The following is a 16,632-nucleotide window of genomic DNA, read 5'->3' as shown; positions in this document are numbered from 1 at the left end:
TTTTGGTGCCTGTACCTGCAGTATCATTATTTGTGACTACTTTAGTCTGCCACAGGTAGTTCTGGCTCTGAGTTCTTGATTAAATGATTTCCCATTTTGATGGAAATATGCCATTAGTGTTATATACAAACGGGCACTAGTATGTAAGAAAGAAATGTCCTGAATCAGTGACTATCCCGTTCTCAGCTCTTCTGGAGGAATCAAAGGTAATATAAAATATCCCTATGATATTCACGGAACTCTGGAGCAGCTTTCATTCTTAACAAAGAACAAAAAAAAACAGCAAAAATGATTAGCAAAATGATGGGCGGGGGGGGGAAAAAAAAAAAAAAAAAAAAGCTTTACCTATCAAAGGGTCTAGCAAAATCCTTTTTTTTTTTTTAATTTGATCAGACCTTGCTAAATGGAAGGTATAAGAGATCCTGTTATAGACACCTTTTAAATGATTTATATCAAGAGATAGTTTTTCCTTACACCCTGTTAGTGCCTGGCTTAAATCCTGAATGATTTCATTATCTACATAAATGCCTAATCTCTTGAAAATCCTGCTAAACTCTTGCTCTCATTGAAAGCTGAGATAATTAGTTCAAGTTAACTTTGTACTTAAGTATATTGCCTTTCAGTTCCACTAAATGTTTCTTGTTTTTATTTTTAATTATGGAGAGATGAGTCAGAACAGTAATTTTACCTTTTCTCCTCTGCTTTTTATGCTCATCTCTTTGCCTTTATTATTTGTAAAAAAATGAATACAAACTTCCACTTGAGTGCAGTCACTGGGTATTTTTATCCAGTAAAATTCAAGTGAAACAAAATTAAATATATATGGAAGCTGATGTCCTTAATCCTGTCTTTTCAAAATACAGAAGTATGCAAGCTGTCATGAGACAGCTGTAATTTATGCTGTAATTGTTCTTTTGAAGTAGAAACGACTTTGATCTATTAAGTTCTCTGCACTTCTTTCAAAGAAATGTACAATTATTTGTAAAAAGTTGCAAAGAAAGTGCTTTATATCTATACATTCTGTAGTCTGCATATAATTTTCACTGGAACTGTATATCATTTTTCACATCTATTTTTGTGTTAATGTAAGGAAAAGTAGCATTTGTGCTCGCTCTGGAAAATACCCGTTATTTCTTTTGGAATGTGTTAACGGGGCTGTGTTGGCTTTCTGGCCCCTACAGAACGCCGCCTGCCTGATCAGCTGGCAGGATATAAGTCTGTGCAACTATCAGCAGGGATATAGAATGATTGCCCCTTGTGTGTAAATAAGAGGTTGTGCTAACATAAATATAAGCAGGAATGTATAAAGAGGGAATTGCTTATGGAAGCAAAATGGGCAGAACTTTCAAAGGATTCATTTATCATTTTTTGCAAATAATATATTTTATAATACATTTCACATCTTTTAAGCCTACTCTTTTAGAATGTTTCCCAAATTTGGCATGAGTATTTTAATAAGCTTTGTTCAGTACTCAGCAATACAATTCACTGGTGTGTGTGGCCTTTGACAGTTTAAATAAAGGTTTTGGGAAACAATCAGCTGCTGTCAACTGTCAATGCACAAAGCACAGACTATAGAGGTAACTTCTCACCTCCTCTATCCCCAAAGCCTTCTTTCCACAGACATGCACTGAATTTTCTTGCATTCTGTGGAACATGGTAACTCATCATTATGTCAAACTTCAACCACTTTTTGTATATGAAAATTTTTCATGTTCTAGTAAATGTCAAAAAACACTTTGTCAGGAAGGGGGAGAAAAACCTACAACTCCAAACCTTAGGTTTTTGTATTCCTTCTCCACAAAATTCTGATTCCCCTGAATCTGAATTCTGATTCATGAATTATAATATTCAAAATGTTCCCCTTTCTTTAAAGACATTATTTTTCGCATGCTTTTATATTTAGTGTTTCCATTTCATAGGTCCTTCAAAGGTTCATTAATGTGAAAAAAACTACCTGGGAAGTAAAAAAAAAAAAAAAAAAAAAAAAAAGTGGTAATACCAACTATAATAGCGTTATAAAACAAAACTGAAGCAGTTACACGCCAGGCTGTGTGTGCAGAGTTGCCCTTTCTGTGCGGCGCTGGTCGTTGCCACACGCAGCGACTGCTCTGCCACACGCGCTGAGGCTGCTGCGGGCGTGTGGAGGAGCCGGGAGGGAAGGGCCGCGCGCCCACGGCTGTGCGCTCGCCGTCTCGCGTCGATGCAGGAAGTGGAAGCAGCTCTCTGTATCTGAGCCTCTGCGGTCTGTCCTACTTGTGGTGCTGTTGGCTTTGTTACCTACCTTGTTACCAACTCGCCTCAGTTTTTGGAGGCATTGTGAGAATGCTCTTAAAACAGCTGCAATAGTCTCCATGTTGAGAGGGGCTCTCTTCAGTGCACATCATCTGCACCCAGGTCTGGAGCCTCATCAGGACTTTTCTCCTATTCCAGAATCTGTTTCCCAGTAGGATTCTATCCTAGTTTTCACATCTCAGACAGCTTTTTAGATGCATGACACATTCCCACCGCGTTGGTCCATGAAGAGTGAGTTGTTTTGTGTTCCCTTCTAGAAGGTGCAGTTCTTATGGCCAGTTGTTCTCCCTGGTTCACCTGCAGAGCGAGTAAGCGCTAGAATACAATGTGAGATCACAAGTATGGAGCTGGTGTCCATGGTGTGGGCACATTCCCTGGGAACTCAAGTCCTTGTGGCATTTCTGAAGGATTTATGTGTCTTTAGTGGCTATCTGGAGTGCCACTGACCCTTCTGCAAGATCTGTGCAGCTAAATGCACAGAGGCACTTGGCACAACACTGCTGTAATCAATATTGAAAATAACCTGCAAAAACTTGCCTGCAAGTAGTACAGCTGATAAGTGGGTGCTCGGATTGCAAAAGTGCATGGGGACTGACTCTTTGAATAAACACATAAGGTTGCACCCTCGGCAGTGCAAACTTCTCATGATATGTGCTGGCAACACACAAATTCACCAGCTGCTCTTCTGCAGAGTCCAGCTAAAAAATATGAGGATGTGGAAGTCAAACTGAACAAATTAAAATGCCACCCAGTTATGTTCTTGCATGGGTACTGGCATCAACACACCCTAACGGTAAGTCTAAAAAGTACCCAGGTTTAGGGGCTTGAGCATTGGAGCATCCGTAGTGTGACTGCATAGTGTCAGTGCACATGCAAAAATCTTCAGTTACCTGTATATAACTATTTTTTTTCTGGAAGTTTCTAATTTACACACATATGTGTAAATTCGTATATATGTGTATATATACGAATGAGATAAAGGCATCTAGTCTAAGTTTATGTAGATAAAAAGTGTTTAAAGAGAAAATAGCTTTCTTAAGAAAAGCTTGTTTGCTGGGTGAGTTGATAGAATCTGTAAAAGGTAATTCTAAAATGCAAGCAATATACATACAATAAAGTGTCTTTATGTAGAAAAAAAAATCCAATAGAAAGCTGTTGTAAAGAAAGTTTTTTTTTTTTTTAAATTCTTCCAAGTTGCAGTTACAAGTGTAATGCTGTATTTTTTTCTCCAGGTTACTGGATACTCTCCAGATGCCATATGTAGATTTGTGGTCAGTAACTGGAGCTGTATTTCAAGTGGGCATTCATTCTTTGGAAATTCCCAGCATAGAATTTTCTCTTGCTCAGTATATTCATGCATATCCAAATAATATTTTATCTGTGTGGGTCTACTTAGTTTTTCTAATCCATGATGAACAAGTTTTATTTAGTTAAAAAATGAAGTTATTCCTGCTTATGTTTCATAGGATGATTATTCTAGACATGCAAAATAAGAAATAGAACTTAATAGCTGTAAAACACAGCTAGCTCATAATACATCTTCCTAGTATCACAAGAAATGAACCACTATATTGTACGTTGTTAGAGATTTATTGCAGAAAGTTTCTAACTGCACATTATCCACTAAATACATGGTAAAACAACATTGTAATGGCCTGTAAATCTCCTAGTAATTAGTAATTGACCATGTCCTGCCTGGACACGATCCTCTGCAACGTGCTGTGGATGACCTGGGTTGAGCTGAGGTGGCTGGATTAGATGATCTTCAGGCATTCTGTGGGTTATGTTGTTGCTGTTCTTTTTTTGGTTGGGTTGTGGTTTTTTTTTTTTTTTTTTTTTTTTGGCTTGGAGTGGCTAATTCATTAGTATGGAAAATGTATACTTTTAAGGCAGATCAAATGGATTGTTTAATGAAAGTGTTCTGATTACCTGGCTGCTTCAGGATAGTAAATTCTAATGTTCTGAGGAGGGCAGATAGTGTTTTCAAATACCACAGAGCACATGTAACAGCTAATGCGCAAGAGGGGTAAGATAATGACTGAGCTGACACACGCTGGTGAATACAAACCCAAGATTCAGCATAGAGTTTCCATAGTCTGAACCCCTGTATGTCATCCTCCAGGCTCCCTTCTCCCCATTTACTCCAAGTACATGGGCAGAAGTACTCCCAGTACTGGCAGCAGAAGCCAGATCCTTGGTGGTACTGAGAATCTTTGAAACCTTAAGCTACTGTTTAATTGCTTTCAATTAATTAGTTGTAAAATGGGTGTGGTTTTTTTTAATGTTTAGTGGTAAATATTTTATCAGAATGTATATCTTATTTCTTGAGGACACTTCATTTTATTACATAACACTTTATATTATGCATTTTCATATTTCCCTGTGATTAAGTTTGCCAAACACATTGGTACTATAACTTCTACAGCTAGCATTGTAGTAGAGACTAAAAATTATAGTACATACCTTATTAGTGCCACTTTACATAATGTTAATAAATATATTAAAGTGCTGTTTTTGACTATTGAAATAATAACAGGCTGCTAACTGGGCACTTGGGTTCAGTTAGATAAGACCTTATCTAGTCCACAGACTTCTGTTCCTGCATAGATTTAGAATGTAGAGCCCATGAATTATTGAAGGAGAGAGCTGCCTTACTTTCTGGCGTAAACCTATTCAACAAGAGTATTACAATTGCAAGCATTTTATTCCTAATGATGTGCCAACTGCTAAACAATTTAATTATCAACTTAACTAAATTTGCAGTGCTCATAGAAAATAAGACTATCTAGAAGTTGAGAGGCTTTTTTTATTTACAGATACAGAACTTCAGACTTACAATATAATGTCTGAAGTTCCTAAAGGCCATGTAGTAGTTTCTACTTGTAATTACAGTAGAAATTTTAAAATTAGTGACTTTGAGCTGAAAAGTCTAGCTATTCTGGCAGTCTTGTGAGCTGTGATGTTGCTGCCCTAGGGCTGAGAACAAGCTACTGTTCTAGATCAGCACTGGCAGGGTAATGTGTGTGCCACGCTGTGAAGGAAGCATTGCTTTTTCCTCATTTGGATCCCGTCTCTGGCACCCCAGCTTTAGTTTTCTTCCAAAAGGCATCAGTGTTAATTAACAAAGATTTTAGTTTCATCCTCTAACTTTAGAAGAATGAAATTCTGTCCAAGCAACTTTATTTTTGGAGCCCTAGGCATCCTCAGCTAGCCATTTTTCTAAGCTAGAACCTGTACATGTTATTAAAGGGGAACTCTAGTTCTTCTCAAGGGCAAGCAGTTACCAGAAGTTTGAAGTGTCCTTTTGCTGAATTAAGGCCTTGCTGCTATCACAAATAACTGAAGAATATAATGTGCTTGAGGCTCTTGAGAAAGAGGCTGTTCCTACTTGAAATATTGCAAATACAAGAGCACCAGGGCTGTGTTTTTTTTTTTTTTTTTTAAATGAGAACAGAATGAATTCACCCTCCTCCTCCTGTTCTTTTGTTCCTTGGGCTTTCTTTGGTGCAGCTGTGTACTAGATACAGCACTGCTGCACTGTGCAGGGTTTAGCATATGCTGTGGGTGCAATTAGTTTGAAAACCCCTTCCTGCATAATTTCCTTCCTGTTTTGTTAACATTGTAAAGTCAGATCACTTTGGAGTTTATTACAGTGTCACAGAAGGGGGTGGCGGACGAGAAAAGAAAAAGCCTTCATGTTTTCAGCCCCTCTGCAATGAGGAGTGGAGACAAATCAGGATCCAAAACAAAGTATAATACACACTAGAGACCTCTTACTCAAAACTAGTTTTATTTTTAAAAATAAATTGAATGCATAGCACTCACAAAGATTCCATTGTTGTGGACATTTTGCATTTAGGAGCACCATTCTTAATACCATAAAATACACCTTTTGTAAGAACACCGTGTATTTTTAATGTACACTTGTAAAGCTCTTTTAAATAATATCGAAACTGTTCAGTGTACATTTTCTCTGTAATCATCATGAAGCTGTAGTGTCAGAAAGAACTAAATAATAAATTAAAAAAGTAGTGGGTCTTTGAACAGTTAACCTAGAGTCTTAAAATAAAAATACCCTATTAAATGCCTATTTGCAGTATTAACTGAAGAGTCCCCCTGCCCCTTTTAATTCCAGTGTTAGGTATTAGTTAATTTAATATAATCAAAAGACTAGGGGATAAATTTACTAATACTCCAAAGAAAAGCCTACACTGCTGCATCACAAATAAAGATGACAAGTTAGCCAATTGAAGAATTTTTACAGAGAAGAACGCTACAGGCATCTGCTGTTATTTCAAGTCATGGTCTATTACAAGACTGTACATTCATAGCATCAGAGGTAGTTAGAGCACTGAAGACTTGGATATCGTATTGCAACAACATTGAACCTGCAGAAGGAAGTTTACCTTGTAAAGAGGTAACACTTCTGAATAAGAAGCATGGCATCCTAGGCAGTGGAAAGTCTCTACTTAACACTACTCTCAGACAGGGGGAAATATTCATGAAGACACAGGGAGAAGAAAAACAAACAAACAAAAACCCAAAAAAACACAACCCCAAAAACTTCACTGAGAGGAAGAATTGACCAACTATGCCTCTATCAAAGTTTATTCTCTAGAATAAAGCAGAGAGGGTCATCTCTTTCATTCACCCTCCTATGCCTTCATCACTTGACTTGCACACGTCTGCTACAAAAATCCACAACAGCAATTGGGATTTATTCTAAGACAAAACAAGAGAAACAGGATTTCTTCTCCTCCAAAATAATTTTTTTTTGTAGCATGTTATCATTCAGCTCTAGAAAGAACAACCATCTGTCTACTCTCACCTCTGAAAATTATGGCAAGTCCTCTTCTGTGATAAAGCCTTCATCTTAATATTGGTAACAAACATGTTAATTGCCTCTGCTTACAAAGACTGTTTTGAAACATTGACAATACAGCACTTTTGTTAGATGATGCATGATTTTAAGTGCTGCCACTAAGACAGAGGAAAAGGAGGTGGTAAAAGAACAAACAAGACAGTCTTATGCCCACATCCTATAATCATATTTCAAGGTCACAGGAATCCTGTCATTGATGCCACATCTTATCACAGGAGCAAGGCAACTATCGCATATATTTGTATATATAAAAAAGGGAAGATTTCTTAATTACTATCTTTACCATCATTTTCATCCAAGAGTTGGATGAGTGAAGTTTTCTACCCTCAGACTATCCACTCCACAGGAGATAGTGTAATTTCATAAATTTATGTAATTAGCACCTTAATTGTGATTAAGCAATTCACTCTGGAATACATTTTTGATCCACCCATTTAGAAGGGTAAATCTGCATTTTTTTCCTGGAACATGCAAATAGCAGAAGAAGCTGCCCTACTATTACCTGAGAATTTTCTTCCACTATAAGACTGATACAGAAATTCATTTTTGTAAGTGTTTAGACTGTATGAAAAATTTAAAAAAGTACAGTTATACTGCTAGTAAAATAATAGGATGTTTTCTGTGTGTGTGTGTGTGTACGTACAGACAAGTCACAGCCACTGCAGCAGTTCTGGTACAGTAAAAGTTCAGCTGAAACTCCTTCTTTTCTGCAATTACTCAACACCACACTGCTGGCTGGTAGTTCACATTTACATTCTGTGAACATTGTCATGTCCCTTTGGTACTCTGCATATAGATGCCCTGAAGGAAACCCAGTCCACTTGTCCTATATTCTCTTCCCTCTCTCTCTACCCTCCTCCCTCATATCCTCCCCCAATTAAGCATACAAACCAGCAGCACAGAGTAACGAGTAGAAAATTCCCTGAGTTAGTATGAAAGAGTTAACTTTAAACATAAAAAGGACAACGAGGAGAAGAAGAGGGAGAACAGAGTGTCTATCCTGTGAGGTACAAAACTTAAAAGTAGCCAAAACACCAGTTAACTCAAATGCCTTAGTCTAAAGCACATATCAAAGAGCTGAAAAAAATAAAGGGGGTGGCAAGGTGGGCAAAAGTATGGAATTATCCAAGAGAGGTTTCTGTCTTCCTGTGGTCCCCATGTATCTGGGGAAGTCTGGCATTCATCGGATTTTCATGTTTCAATAAATTTTAAGTGTTAATACTGTATGGTGATATTATATAAAGGTCTTCAAAATAATACTGCATATCTCCTTCATTAAAAGATAAACCTGTAGTTAGTCCACAGATGTTTTTCTGTTGACTAGTACTTCCAAGGTGTGTTAGAAGCACAGAATATTGTGAGTGCCAGAGTGAGAACTTACTGCTCCCAGATACCTACATTCTTTCTAGAGGGTGTTCTGTGTGCTTATTCTTCACAGTCTGTATCTGAGCTAAGGTACTGGTTGCCATTCCAGTTGCCCTTTCCTGGAAAGGCACTATTTTTTTTCCAACTTACTGCCCTCAGACTTAATTGAGGTTTAACAAAACCAAAAACAATTCCCCTCAACACAGCTTCCCACCCCAAACCAACGAGCGCGAAACTGATTGTATACTTATCACCTCTCAAAGCAGGGAGTAATACAGGAGTATCGTCCGTTCGCTTGGTAGCTGCGGTTGTAGGAGACGCTGACACAGGGCTTCACCTCTAGCGGAACAGCGAGCGACACAGCAGCGGCAGCCGGAACATGGCCTCGAGCCTGAGCACCAGCCTGCAAGGCAGCAGGGCAAGTCTGAAGCGGGTAGGATGATGTATGATTTGCTGATATCATCTGTTGACAGTTTTGTTGCTGTGATGTTTGCTGGTGATACTGTAATGAAGGCTGATGAGCCTGGAGATACTGTGGAATATGGTGCTGAACACTCGTCTGCTGGGGGCTTGGCGCTTGGGGCTGGAAGCCAGGATGCTGAGCAGCCTGAGCATGTTGTCCTTTCTGCTTGTTCGCTTCCTTCACATCATTATCATGCGCACTAAAAGAGAGTAAGAGGACAGAACAGACTGATACGGATATTAAAATCACTTAAACTCTTCTGGATTCAATTCCAGCCAATGGTGAAATTATCTGAAAGCTTCCAACACCTTTAAGGAGACAGTTTAAAAAACAAACAACAGCAAACCCACGCATTACCACCACACATTTCTATCTTACCATTTAAACTCATCTGAGGTTTTAAATTTTGTTTCTTTAGGGTACAGGGTTTTATTTAGGATTTCAGTTAACTCTATGGCGGCACTGAAATGCAGATACAAAGCAAATATTTAACAGTAGTAATCTAAAAATATCAGTTAAGTGAGATCTGCTGGGATACCTCAGTGAAGTGCCAACTTACCAGAACCTGAACCTTTTTTCTACCTCATTTAAATTAGCTAGCAGAAGACAATGTTTTTTAAAAGGATGTGGTATCATCAAAGGATTTTTAATGATCTCTACTACCGTACTTGTATATAAATATACATATGATCTTTAAGTATGCTCTGAGAAGTAGAAATGCACGTAGCTCTTTTTCTAGTCCACTCAATATGGAACTAGACATTTTTAGCTCACCTGAATTCCTCTAGATTTATAGTTGCTCAAATGTATTTACTCTTTGTATATACTTATGCATATACTCTTATGTATATGCTCTTTCTCTTGTTCTTGTGCTGGGGTTAAGCAGGTGCTACTTATTCCATCAGGCTAAAAATCTGCTAAGTAGTCTGACACAAACTGCTCTTTTGAAGACAGGTGGGGCTCAACCCCTCACCAGTTTTTACTGAGAGGTTGTTAACTTATTACTGGGCCTTGACATGACTGCAGGATTTTTTCTCTCAAAGATGCAATCACCATGTACAGCTGTTCCTGCACTTTGCCACTGCCAAACGATACTGAAATCTGTGCAAGAACAAACTTCTGTAGGAGGAAAGTCGTTATGATGGACATAATTTTGATCATAAGTTTTGGAATAAGGGAACAGGTTGTGTAAGAGTCTTTTCAGGATTGGGCAAAAATGAATAAAACCTCTCAAGTCATCTCCTCCCTCCAAAATTAGCCTCAAACAATTTGTATTTTTGACCCACAAACCATTCAGAGCATCCCTTGAGCTTCCAGGACATGGAGCTTTTAGAGCAAACAGAAGCTCACAAGCCTCCCATCTTATTCTCTATTGCCTTCTGTATTTAAACAGCCTATGCAGATTGGGAATGAGTCATTTAATAAATTGCCTGAGCATGTCAAAAGATGTCTGATCAGATAAGACTTTTTTTTTTTTTTTGAAAGGCCTAAACAGGTATTTCACTTAGTTTGAATATTACCTAATATCTAAATATTTTCAGACTAGACAAATTGAACTTCAAGAAATACAGCTTTTGGTGTAAATATGAATGAATACTATCAGACTGGGAAATGGGTATTTAAAAAAAACTATTATTAGCTTAGTTATTACTAACTTACATTAATAGTCGTTCAATACATGGCACTAAAAAATCCCAGGAATATGCAGTAAGATGATGTAGTCGAGTAGGCCATGTTGGTGAGAGACGCAAGATAATCCTGGAAGAAGCTACACATGCAGTAGCAACTAAAGAAGGGGCATAACTTAAAAATGCATGATCTAGAGAACAAAGAAGAGAGATTCATGTAAGTTGGACAATACTCGTCTCCAAGAACAAAGATATCACTAATTGAAATATGTAACTTACCTTGCAGTGATACTTCCAGAAAGTAATCGGCATATTTTGCCATATATAACTTGGTCTTCTCTAAGCAAACCATTGGCCAGCCATCATGTAGATCAGTCTCGTGTACAGCAATAGAAAGGTAATAGTCGATGAAATGAGCAGCAGTTGGGAGGCACAAATTCCACTGAAATGTTTCTAGCAACAACAACTCCATATGAAGTAAGTTCTGTTTGGTTAGTACCAGGTTCATGTTAGTCATACAACCCAAGCTGTTCAACTGTTCAAGTTTGGGAACACTGTCTTCCTTTTCTTCAAATTTACCTTCAGGTGAACAGAAAGAGGAGGGGAGAAAAGGTTTAGTATGAGTAAGCTGCACAACAGATTGCATCTAGTGTCTGTTTTGGCCATACTTCTACTACAGCAAACAAGCCTGTGACTGTCTTTGGAAAGCAAAGCTCAAATAGAAGATTTCCTCTGGGACAAAAAGGGTTAGAATCCCTTTTTAGAATATAGACTTCAAAGTAGAGTTATAGAATCCTCTGCTATAAAATGTTAGAATCCAGCAGCCAATGTCCAGCAGCATGTAGGATATGGCACAGGGTGGCATTTTCTAGTGCTTCTCTCACTCACAGACCAGAAACCAACTGATGAGAACAGAAACAAGCCAAGCTATATGAGATATCACTAGTGTAGCAGAGAGAAATCAAACTATTGTAGAACGTGTCATTATCATCAATGAAATATCAGTGCGGTGACTTGCAGTACACAGCAATACAACATTTATCCTTAATCCTCCCCTTTGTCACTCATTTTTAAAAGTTATGGAGTATAATCAATCTCTGATCAATGCAGTTATTCTTAATGTTTGTTTGTGGTAGGTACATTTTAGATTTGATAACTGAATAGCTGCTCCAGCATTTCAAACAATACATGTCAGCAACGAACATCCAAAGACCAACACTGCTGTAAACACAGTTTCAACTTTAACACTTCTAGTAGCTTCAGCTTTCCCTGGACTTTAACTTGCCTGTCCTGTATGTGTTCAGCCTGAAGCAAAATCATATGTGTAGAAAACCCATTAAGCAGGGAAACAAGTGTCACATTTCCTTAAAGTTGCCATATGGTTGTGCTATTTCAGTTTCATTGCAAATTCTTTCCATCTTACACTCACTGGCAGTGCTACACAGTATATTGTGGATAAACATTTTAGGCACCTTTGCAAGATTGAATCTAGTGAACATTTGATTTTTTCCAACAGTGGGAGATACCTGTACAGGACTTAAGCAACACCAGCCCCCATCTGTTAGTTTGAGTCCCATACTCTGTTGATTACAGAAATATAAGCTTAAAGAATCATTTAATCACTTTTCTCAATACTTTTGATAACCTTTCCATATGTATTGCGACTTGGGTTGTCCAGCTTACTGTACTGCTGATTAAACTACTTATTTGAGCCACATAGGACGAAAGCTTAAAACAGCATTTTGGTTTGCGCTTGCTGAACTCTGCTTCTCTAAACTCTGCTCATACTCTGCTTCTCACCAGAGCGAGTACTGCAGGCTTTTTCTAAGCTCTACTTGCAGCTTGTTAGGAAAGATTGGAGAGGTGATAAGAAAAAACAAACCAAAACACAATCACAAAGCAAACAAAAAGTTTTCTTCAGAACATGAAATTCATCTGAAAACCTGGTATTAATATGGATTAAACTGGTTTCTGAGACACAGTTCTCATATTCAGAGCCCCTTCCTTTGCCAAGAAAAGATTGCTGGCTGGTGGCATCCAGTTGAAGTTCATCCCCAGAAGAATCCAAAATCACCCTGTTCCTTCACTATTCTGCTGAGCAGCTATATTGATGGAGACAATGCAGCAAAAGGAAGCAGCATACCAAAACAGTCAACATCTCTGCAGTCTAGCTTTCTAGTTGAGAGAGCCTAGACATACAGTATCTTGTTTGACAAAGGGAAAACAGATTCAGACAAATGACAATTCAAAACCCGCCTGGATTCCACCCTACGTCACATGCTCTAGGTGTCCCTGCTTGAGCAGGGAAGCTGGACTAGATGATCTCTAGAGGTCCCTTCCAACCTCAGCCATTCTGTGATTCTGTGAAACGGATCAGCAGAATCCAGAGCAGCAGCTAGTTCTGCTGCTGCTCAGACAAGGCAGTATTGCAGCACGCCACGGGCAGATCTCTTGGGGAATTTCTAAAAGAGAAACTAACTGTAAAGATACGTATACATATCCCAAGAATCAAGCTGAGGTCAGCATAGGCAGGGCGGTTCATAATGAGTGAGTGTAATTATTTCAATCTTCCAAGTACACAATAGTGTACTGTGTGATCACCGTACTTCATCTGCTACATTTGTATGTGACAACGCAGGCTTTTTGTTAGCCTTAGCTTGCTTAAAGAACACTGCAACATACGCAGTCTGAAGCACTCCAGAGAGTGGATCATCATCAACAGGGTGCAGGACACTCTCCGTATTTTGTTTTGTTTATTTTGTTTCTCACAGGTTATGTTGATTTCCCCTTCTTTCCAGCACTTATTGTCCTTAAAAGGACAGCTTTTCTATTCCTATGTCTCTCAAAAAGTTCATCTTAGAAAAATCTGTGCTTCTAAACAAAAACATCTTTTACTGTTATTATTTTTTAATCACTGTTTGTTTTTTCTCCTCTCAAATATCAATAAAAGTCAAAATGAGTTTAAACAAAGAGTCTACCGATTGGGCCAGATTTAGATATGATAATTGGCTTTTACAAGTACCCCATCCAGATGTTCTTTGTACTTGGCAGCAGAACCTGTATTGCTCTAGTTAATTGAAATTTGGTGCAACATACTTACTTGCTAAAAGTAGACAGGAAAGAGCAACCACATGCAGCTGCTGAATGGATATGTCGTAACGATCCATGAAGAGGTCCAGCAGATACACAGCTAGATGTCGCGCAGCGGGACAGAGCCTGAAACGATTGCTCACGATGGCAATCAGATCTGCAAAGTATCTTCTTAGGTGCAACTGAGGAGACTGGCCTTTGTATGAGGGCAGCTTCAGCTCCTAGATGGACAGCAGCAAGTAATTTTTATTACACTGTTTAGTTTGAATCTCTATCCAACTAATACAGCTGTTAACCACTGGATTTTCAAAGGAGTTCTCCCCTCCCATCCACAGTTCTCCCCTCCCATCCACTCCCATAGTTTCAGCACCATTTTTCCACAGGGCACAACCAATTTGCTCTCTTACATAAGAGCTGGGACTATAATAATAATAGCGTAATTTAACATATTTTCACAGTGCGTTCAGAGAAGTGCTTTTATTTTGCACCCTGCCGCGTTGCCTCAGCTGACAGAGCTGACATCCTGGCAGGGACACGGCAGCAGGACGCGGCTCTCCAGCCGCTTCCACGTGGAGCCCGGGCGCTTAACCCGGAGCCCTCCTGCCCCCGCGTCGTCGCGGCGATCAGACTTTGCACGGAGGCGTTTGCACGTTCCAGCGCTGCCAGCTCTCCCGTGGGTGTCTCCAGCAGAAGGACGTTACACGCACGCTGGAGGTGGCACCGCTAGCAAGGGGGCAGGTGTGCAAACGTGCGCGTGTACGTGCGTGTAACCGTTTGCTGCAGATCTAGCCCCTGACTTAATCTGGCCGCAGCACATTCATGAGCGCTTATCTTCAACAGCTCTAACTAGACACAGACAAGAACACTAAACCAAGACCTAAAAATCTCCCAACTTCTTGCTGTTTATAAAGTTCATAGAGGCTGATATGTGGGGGAAAACAAAACAAAAAAGCCGTATCAACAGCACAGACAAGAAAGATCTGTGGCACTATCTGATCCGAATATTAAGTCTGGACCATCAGAGTGCCCTCCTCTTGGCTCCTGCTCGGCAGCACACATGCAACAGCTCGGGACAGCAGAACAGCGTAATCTTCTGTTAGCAAGAACAAACTTAGTAACTACAATCGTGCAGCCCAGATTAAGTAGAATTTTGAGCATAATGAAGTTTCCAGCAGAGCAGCCTGTTCTGCAACACCCAGCTGGCTGCCATAACACAGTGTTTCCAGGTTTCAAGGTAAATTGAAAGTTCTGCAGGGCGTTATCAAAGTGAAACAGAGACGACAGACCTGCAGACTTTACCTTTTCACAACACCGGCGTTGTTCTGGCAACGGTAATTTTGATAGCCTACGTATATCTTGTTTTCCTCTTGTGATCCGAACCCAAGCAGCTTTAGCAATCATGCCTCCAAAGAAACTGCCACCAGGCCATCTAGCACTACAACAGCAGAACTGCCGTTTCACTAACTTCATTCACCACCAACTAATTCGCATCTCCGGGGACAAGACGAACTTTGTTATCAAAACATTCCCAGCCGGCAACTTCAGGTCGGGGTTATAAAGAGCTTCGAAGCTGCCTGACGCTCAGTTAGGCAGCACGCCTAGACCCTTTACTCTTTTTCATGCGACTTAAGTGCAGAAGCCCCTTTCCTGGGGCTGCAGGGGCCGGTTGTAAGCGCTGCTCTAGGCTCCCCGCAGACTCCAAGCCCGGATCCGTTTCTCGAGCGTCCAGGCACGAGCGGTGCCGCGAGGACGGGGCGGCGGGACCGGGACCGCGCCGGACAGAGCCCCCGCGGCGGGCAGACCCCCCCCGTCGCCCCCGTACCTTGTATCGCAGCGCTTGGTGGATGTCGGCCGCTAGCTGCCCCGTCCACCACTGCGCCTCCAGCTCCATGGGCGGCGGCGGCCGCGGCCCGGCGCGACGAGCGGGCGGGAGGGAGGAAACGGCGCGGACGGGGGCGGGTGCGGCCGGGCGGGCAGCACCGCCCGAGCCCCCCGCCCGCCGGCGCCCAATTATCGGCAATCAGCGGCGCCGCGCCGGGCACAACTGGGGCTCGTTACCTGCCCCCCCCCCCCCGCCACCTCCCGCCGCGGGGGGCACGGCCGGGGACGCGGGCGGCGGGGGGAGGAGGGGGCCGCGGCAGCCGCCGCCGCGCCGGCCCCGGCGGGCGATGGCGCCGCCGCAAAAGGCCGGAGGCGCCGGCGCCGCTTCGCCGCTCGCCCTAGGCGGCCGGCGGGGCGGCGGGGCCGGGCGCGGGGCGGCTCAGCGCGGCGCGGGGCTCCGCCGCCATCGCGCGGCGCCGCCCGCCTCGCCCATTGTTAAAGGGCCGAGCGGGCCGGCGTGTGTACAAAGCCCGGCGGCGCCCGCACGCGGCCCCGCGCCCGCCAATCCCTGGCCGCCTTACAGCGCGGCGCGGCCCTGCAGCGGCCAATGAGGGCGCGCCGTTCACAGGGCCGCACCGCGCCGAGCCCCCCGTGCCTGCGGCCGCCACGCGCCGCGCCGCTTTGGCCCCGCGCAGCTGCCGTAGCCGCCCCCGATAAAGGGCGGCGGGCGCCGGCTGTGGCTGGCCCCGTGATGGCCCCTCGTCCCGTTTCGTAAACGGGTGCTCGCCTAGCTGGACGGCCCGGGGCTCGGGGCCTCGAAACGCCGCTCTATGGCCTCTCGGCGGGCAGGGTCCGGGCGGACAGCCTGCAGAGGGGCACTTCCAGCAGTGAGGCTGGTGCCTTGGGTCCCTCAGCCGCCCCCTCTAGCCTAACGGTCGCAGAAACGCGCTCCGGGGCTGCGGGAGCTCGTGGGGTGCGAGGGGTTAGGGCTGGTTTTGCCGGTGAGTTCTCAGAACCCCCCGAAGGAGGTTTATAGCGGGGAGTGCCTTGGTTTAAGTAACCTGCGCACCTCTGCGAGCAGCCTCCGT

General features: G+C 42.2%; 1 protein-coding gene across 1 annotated transcript; it reads right to left on the bottom strand.

Moving 5' to 3' along the window:
* Positions 1-8,263: 8,263 nt before the first annotated feature.
* Positions 8,264-15,624, bottom strand: CCNJ (cyclin J). Its single transcript, XM_088528781.1, has 5 exons — positions 15,546-15,624; positions 13,734-13,944; positions 10,913-11,212; positions 10,665-10,824; positions 8,264-9,204 (listed from the first exon to the last, which is right to left on the bottom strand). Exons 1-5 carry the CDS (start codon positions 15,612-15,614, stop codon positions 8,793-8,795), a joined length of 1,152 nt encoding a protein of 383 aa, XP_088384907.1. The 5' UTR covers positions 15,615-15,624; the 3' UTR covers positions 8,264-8,792.
* Positions 15,625-16,632: the final 1,008 nt, after the last annotated feature.

The sequence above is a fragment of the Tinamus guttatus genome, unplaced genomic scaffold, assembly GCF_059628265.1.
Source record: "Tinamus guttatus ecotype Peru unplaced genomic scaffold, ASM5962826v1 Tinamus_guttatus_pri_ptg000314l, whole genome shotgun sequence".
NCBI lineage: Eukaryota > Metazoa > Chordata > Aves > Tinamiformes > Tinamidae > Tinamus > Tinamus guttatus.
The sequence above is the reverse complement of the archived record's forward strand: the minus strand, read 5'-3'. Positions and strand labels throughout refer to the sequence as shown.